At 51.2% G+C, this 7,107-nt stretch overlaps 1 protein-coding gene across 1 annotated transcript; it reads left to right on the forward strand.

The window, feature by feature from the left end:
* Nucleotides 1-503: 503 nt before the first annotated feature.
* Eomes (eomesodermin) lies at nt 504-6,892 on the forward strand. Its single transcript, XM_051202184.1, has 6 exons — nt 504-1,608; nt 2,546-2,700; nt 3,206-3,327; nt 3,953-4,111; nt 4,197-4,258; nt 5,796-6,892. The coding sequence occupies exons 1-6, from the start codon at nt 737-739 to the stop codon at nt 6,532-6,534; spliced, it is 2,109 nt and encodes a 702-aa protein (XP_051058141.1). The 5' UTR covers nt 504-736; the 3' UTR covers nt 6,535-6,892.
* Nucleotides 6,893-7,107: the final 215 nt, after the last annotated feature.

Genomic DNA, 7,107 nt, shown 5'->3' on the forward strand with positions numbered 1-7,107 from the left:
ATGAGTCCTCGCCTAAGGTAGAGCAGGTTCGCAGACCTCAAACCCGCTTGTCCTGAACTCGGCGCCGAATAGACATCGGGACTGATTCTCACAGTGGGATATATATTTATATATATATGTCCCCTAAAGAAACTTAAGAGCACCAAACCAACAATAACAGCCAAACAGGCTGAGAGGGAAAGAAACTTGCAGGCGACTCGATCCAATTAATAAGTGCTTAATTGAATTAGTGTCACCTCTGTCAGCCAATCGCAAAGTCCCCTTGCTGTGGGGCTGCGAAGCCCCTCCCTGGCGGCACGCATATAAGCAGCCAGCGACAGCTCCCAAGTTTCCAAGCAGTCCAGTGGGCCTAGGGTTTAGCACTGTGGAGCCAGCAGAGAGGCGCGGGCTGGTTGCTAAATGGGAACTCAGAGCTGAACCCTCCCTCCCTCTTCCCTGGCGGGAGTGTAGGGGTCCTGAGAAGCCAGACAGGAAGGACGGCAGGAAAGGGAGACGCTGCTTGCTCGGTTTCCATCTCCCACCTGCGACCCGGGGTCTGTTCCCTTGCGGAAAGGACGCTGGATTCGGGGCGCGCGCCGAAGCCGCCCCGCAGGTCCGCAGGTGGGTAGCCCGGGCGAGGGAGGAAGGGGACGTTACCTTCCCCTCGGAAGAGGGCGCTGGCTCCCCCAGCCGGCCTTTATAACCAGGCCGCGGGAAGCGAGGAGGCAGCCGGCTGCCGTCTGCGATTCGCAAAAGCATGCAGTTAGGAGAGCAGCTCCTGGTGAGCTCCGTGAACCTGCCGGGCGCGCACTTCTACTCGCTGGAGAGTGCTCGAGGAGGAGGAGGCGGCGGAGGGGGAGGTGGCGCGAGCGTCAGCCTCCTCCCCGGTGCTGCTCCCTCGCCCCAGAGGCTGGACTTAGACAAAGCGTCCAAGAAGTTTCCGGGCGCTCTCCCGTGCCAGGCGGGGAGCTCAGAACCAGCAGGCGCCGGCGCGGGGGCCCCCGCGGCCATGCTCGGTGACGCAGACGCCGGGGACACCTTTGGCAGCGCCTCGGCGGTGGCCAAGCCGGGGCCCCCGGACGGCCGCAAGAGTTCCCCGTGCGCCGAGGAGGAGCTGCCCTCCGCCGCCGCCGCGGCCACCGCGCGCTACTCCATGGACAGCCTGAGCTCCGAGCGCTACTACCTCCCGTCGCCGGGACCGCAGGGCTCCGAGCTCGCCGCGCCCTGCTCGCTCTTCCAGTACCAAACGGCGGCCGGAGCGGCCCACGGATCCGTGTACCCGGCTTCCAATGGCGCGCGCTACCCCTACGGCTCCATGCTGCCCCCCGGTGGATTCCCCGCCTCCGTGTGCCCGCCCGCGAGGGCGCAGTTCGGCCCCGCCGCGGGCTCGGGGAGCGGCGCCAGTGGCAGCGGCGGCGGGGCCGGCGGACCTGGCGCCTACCCCTACGGTCAGGGCTCTCCGCTCTACGGGCCGTACGCCGGACCTGCAGCGGCCGGCTCGTGCGGAGGACTGGGGGGCCTCGGGATGCCCGGCTCCGGCTTCCGCGCCCACGTCTACCTGTGCAACCGACCCCTGTGGCTCAAATTCCACCGTCACCAGACTGAGATGATCATCACCAAACAGGGCAGGTGAGCGCAGCGTGGCGAAACCCCCTGGGGGCCGGGTTGAGGGAGTTGTGCACGTTTTCTGCGCTCCATGCGGAGTGTTTAAATGCGCGCCGTAAAGGGGACACAGCATCTCCAAAGTCACGCAGCTTTCCATCCGCACGCACACCTGTGGCTTGGGCCCGGTGCCAAAGTTACTCTCCCCCTCTAGTCACCCTCACCGGGATTGACAGGGAGGAGGCGGAGATGGAAATTTGGGGATGGGACCCTTGAGGGCGGATCTACCTGAGGCGCTGGCTCATGGGTTTGCTGCTTGGTGGCCAGGACCAGAGGGTGGGGGAGAGGGTTGGAGCTGGGTTTGCGGCCTGCGTGCAAGGATTTGAAATGCAGTTGTTTCAAGCACTTCTGTGAGAGGAGCAGAAGTAAGATGTTGGGTTTGAGCTGCTGGGTGGGTAGACATTTTCTGAGGCCAATAATTGAGGGGCTTGCGGGGAAGGTACAAGAAAGTTCCGGTACACCTTCGAATTGCCGAACAGATACTTCTGCGGGATTTGGAGGAAGCGAGGAGTGGGTACTGGGAGACAAGAACTCAAAACTGTGTGTGTGTGTGTGTGTGTGTGTGTGTGTGTGTGTGTGTGGTGTGTGAGTGTGTGGTGTAAGTGGGCATGCTTAATGTTTTGTATCACCTGTGCCTTTAAAAATAATTTTCGATATTCCAGGAAGAAAACTAGTAGGGCTCTGAAAGCGTTTGAGTGGATGGGGTTCTCAGAAGCACATGAGTTAGGGAAAGTACTTATTTGGAGGCTGTCCCCAAAAATTGCCAATTCAAAACCATTTTCGTAATCTCGGGCCATATCACCTATTTGTTGTTTTGTTTACTGCAGACTTCTTGTGGGGGGGGCAGGGCGTGTCCTGAACTACCCTACTTAAATCATTTTCCCTGGTTCTGTTGTTTGCACAGGCGCATGTTCCCTTTCTTGAGCTTCAACATAAACGGACTCAATCCCACCGCCCACTACAACGTGTTCGTGGAGGTTGTTCTGGCCGACCCTAACCACTGGCGCTTCCAGGGGGGCAAGTGGGTGACCTGCGGCAAAGCCGACAATAATATGCAGGGTGAGGAGAAGGAGGCCTGAGCCGGGAAGAAATCCGAGCCCCAGTGCTGGACCAGCCTCATTTAAATCAAGTACCTCTCCCCCAATCGTTAGCAAGTTACCTTCACCTTGACCCTGCTGAGTTTGGGGGAAAGCTCCTGGCATTTTATTTTATTTTTATTTATTTATTTATTTTTTTTTTTTTGAGAAAGCCTAGACCATCTTTAACTTAACCCATGAAAGTGAGTATTCATGAGGCACATCCCTCCCGCTTTTGAAGGCCTCCGATTAACCTTCGGGAGCCATCTCTGTGTTAAATTTGGAGAGGCTGGTGATGGCAGTGCCTAAGATTGATTAGGGAAGTCTGGAAGCACCTTGGCCCTGGAGGGGGTGCCTGGAGTCCCGCTGTGGTCCACTGATTTCTGGAAGCTGCTCTCCCAGGAGGAGGCTGCTGCTGCAAACCCAAGTCTAGCTAACAAACAGACTGTCTGTGTAAATGCTAATGTTTCCTTTCATTTTCCTCTTAGGTAACAAAATGTACGTTCACCCAGAATCTCCTAACACTGGTTCCCACTGGATGAGGCAGGAGATTTCCTTTGGAAAGTTAAAACTCACCAATAACAAAGGCGCAAACAACAACAACACACAGGTAGATTGGAAGATCGGGTGGGTGTGTTCTGACTGGAGCCCCTTGGAGAGGCTGTACCTTTGTTACTTTGCTTAAAATTAAGTGTTTGCAGTTGTGACTTTGCTCACTTTAAATTAGTTAATTAATTAATCAGCCTTTGTTGCTATTATTTCTTCTATTAGGCATGGACATTAAATTTGGGGGACTTGGAACCAAGAGGAAAAACTATCAAATGCACATAAACTCAGTTTTTGTTTTGGGTGTTTTGCTGTTTATCTCGGGGAGTAGGATTTGTATATGTAGCCCAGGCTAGCCTTGAACTACTGATCTGGCTATCTCTCAGGTCTGATGCTGGGATTGCAGTGCACGCTGCAGAACTGTGACTTTAAGTTGCAAAAGTGTTAATGCTGGGAATCTTGAAAATGATAACAAAATACTCAACTATTTCAAGAAGCAAGGAAGGCCTTGCTATTCAGTTTTGTGAAAAAACGGGTCTTTCTGGGGTTTCCCTCGTGTAACACAAAAGGGGGGGGATCTGCTGTTGACAAGTTTGGTAGGCAGCAATCAGAAGTCCCATTTCAAAATATGCAGTTTGTTAAAACCTGCTCTCTAGACCTTTGAAAGTCTCTCTGGGTTCCATTTGCAGATGATAGTGCTGCAGTCTTTGCACAAATACCAGCCACGACTGCATATTGTAGAAGTGACAGAGGATGGCGTGGAGGACCTGAACGAGCCTTCCAAGACTCAGACCTTCACTTTCTCAGAGACTCAGTTCATCGCAGTGACTGCCTACCAGAACACAGACGTGAGCACCCCGCACTTGGCAGGAGCCTCTCAGCTAGGTCTAGTAAGATAAAGAACTCAGTTAATTATTCTTCTCTCCTCTCCAGATTACTCAGCTAAAGATTGACCATAACCCATTTGCCAAAGGCTTCCGGGACAACTATGATTCGTAAGTACTGCTTTCCTTCATACCCACACAGGCAGCCATCTCTTCTTTAAAATGCAGTCTCATGTTCCAGGCTGCCTGCTGGGATTGACAGGAACCTGAGCTTCTCCCTCATGCCGAGCTCACAGGCATGGGCTATGGGCTACCACACCCAGGCTTCGGAGTGTGATAGATGACCATTCTGTCAACTGAGCTTCATCTGCAGAAGCTCATTTCCTGAGTCATCTTTGAACAGGAAATGAGTCATCATTTTCATGAGGACATATTTAGTATGACATTTTATATTTGAGATTTTTTTTTAAACCTACTTCTTTTGTGTTCATTTTTGCTGATACATGTGCTTGAGCATGCTTATGTTCCTGCGCGCGCATGAGCGAGCGCACACACGCGCGCACACACACACACACACTCTCTCACACACACACACGCACTCTCACACACACACTCTCACACACACACACACACACACACACACAACATGCCCTGGGTATTAAACTCAGGGCTTTGTACATACAAGACGAGCGTGTTGAGCTATAGTCACCCAGACCCATTTTTGAAATGTGCTGGCTTTGAGCAATCTTGCTTTAGATTAAAAAAAAAAAAAAAAAAAAACAGATTTTGCTATTCTAAAGTATCCATGCCTTAAACATGAAGTTCCTTTTTCACACTTCAGTAGAGAAATCCAAGTTATTTGTTTGCGGGGTTTTTTTGTTTTGTTTTTTTTTTGTTTGTTTGTTTGTTTTTTTTGTTTTGTTTTTCATTTGCTCCAACTATTTCTTAGTGCTTTGTTTTTATTTGTAATCGTGTGTTTGTGTCTGGAAGGGGGTATGTGCTCATGAATTGGGCAGAGGTGTCAAATAGAGCTGGAGTCACAGGTGGTTGTGAGCCACGAGGTGTGTGTGCTTCCAACCCAACTCTTCCGGAAAAGCACCTCTTGACCCTCCAGCTCCTGATTCACTAGCTCACTAGCAGACACCCCCTCCCCTCCCAAACCCGGTCCCATTTTATATGAGGAAAAACCTGGATAACTTCTTGAAACTGAGTTGAGTTGCCTCGCCTCCATAGCATTCTATCCATCACTTTGACAAGGGAGTGCTGGCTGCTCTTAGTCCTTTGTGTTTGAACGCTTGTAAAAGTATGTTTTTCTATATTTGTTTATTTTGAGGTAGAGGCTGATGTAACGCAGGCTGGCCTCAAACCCAACTGGCTGTGTGTATCTCCAACGGCCTTTTACTTCTGGTTTCCTGCCTCTGCTTCCCCGTGCTGGGAATACAGGCCTGAGCCACCACCCTGGATTAATGCAGAGCTGGTGATGGAACCCAGGCCTTTGTGCTGATAAGGCTGGCCCTCTGCTACATGGTCTATAGCCACAGATCCTGATTTCCCATTGAGTGGGAACCCATTCTTTCCTCTTGTGCAACATAACAGCTTGCTCAGCTTAGACAGTCAGGACAAGGCTCTAGATTCTGGGAGGCAGTTAGTCTGGGGATAACATGAGGGTTGTTTTGTTTTTTTTTAAGTGTCTCTCTTTATATTGTAGCATGTACACGGCTTCAGAAAATGACAGGTTAACTCCATCTCCCACGGATTCTCCTAGATCCCATCAGATTGTCCCCGGAGGTCGGTATGGCGTTCAAAACTTCTTCCCGGAGCCCTTTGTCAACACTTTACCTCAAGCCCGATATTATAATGGTGAGAGAACCGTGCCACAGACCAACGGCCTCCTTTCACCCCAACAGAGCGAAGAGGTGACCAACCCTCCCCAGCGGTGGCTTGTCACACCTGTCACGCAACCTGTGACCAACAAGCTAGACATCGGTTCCTATGAATCTGAATACACTTCCAGTACCTTGCTCCCATATGGTATAAAGTCCTTGCCCCTCCAGACATCCCATGCCCTGGGGTATTACCCTGATCCAACCTTCCCTGCAATGGCAGGGTGGGGAGGCCGAGGCGCTTATCAGAGGAAGATGGCAGCTGGCCTACCATGGACATCCAGAATGAGCCCCCCTGTGTTCCCAGAAGACCAGCTTGCCAAGGAAAAAGTCAAAGAAGAAATTGGTTCCTCCTGGATAGAAACCCCCCCTCCCATCAAGTCTCTAGACTCCAACGATTCGGGGGTGTACAGCAGTGCTTGCAAGAGAAAGCGCATGTCTCCTACCACCTCCAGCAATGGGAACTCGCCCCCCATAAAGTGTGAGGACATTAACTCTGAAGAGTACAGCAAAGACACCTCAAAAGGCATGGGGGCATATTACACTTTCTACACAACTCCCTGAGGAGTTCTTTGAACCCCTAATGGTTTCCAGGTGGGCCTGGTGGTGTTTCGTCGTCCTTTTCTTTGCCTAGGTTACCAAAAAGACTTTTTACCTTCCACCTCTGATGTATCCCGTTTTGTGCAATTCTCTGAGAGAAGGCGCCAAAGCTTTGCCATTTCTGCAGGTAATTAACTGAAGCAAACCTAGCAGCTCCCCCCCCCCAACCTCTGTAAAATAATAAAGTTAGCAGAGGACTCGAAAGTGTTTTTTTAAAATTCAAAGGCTGTTCAAGGTGCTGGATCTATTTATGGGAAACAAACATTCAGAAAAGGCAGGCTATGAAATAGGTTGAGTGCCAGGTGCTATCAAATGAGTTTAAAAAGCGCAAAGCAAGCAAAAAACTTTGGCTCTCATTTTTACCTGTAAATCTTTAAGCAAACAGCAGCCCAGAGTGTGAAGGTATTTTTGCTCCAGGAAGAGAAGGGATGGGCCTTTAGTTTCAACAGCAGGCTCTTCATTGCTAGTTTCTGCCTGAGGCTGAAGAGGCTGAGCCTGAGAGTCAAGGAAAAAATAATAATAATAATGGGAAAGTGG

The sequence above is a fragment of the Phodopus roborovskii genome, unplaced genomic scaffold (assembly GCF_943737965.1).
Source record: "Phodopus roborovskii unplaced genomic scaffold, PHOROB, whole genome shotgun sequence".
NCBI classification, from domain to species: domain Eukaryota; kingdom Metazoa; phylum Chordata; class Mammalia; order Rodentia; family Cricetidae; genus Phodopus; species Phodopus roborovskii.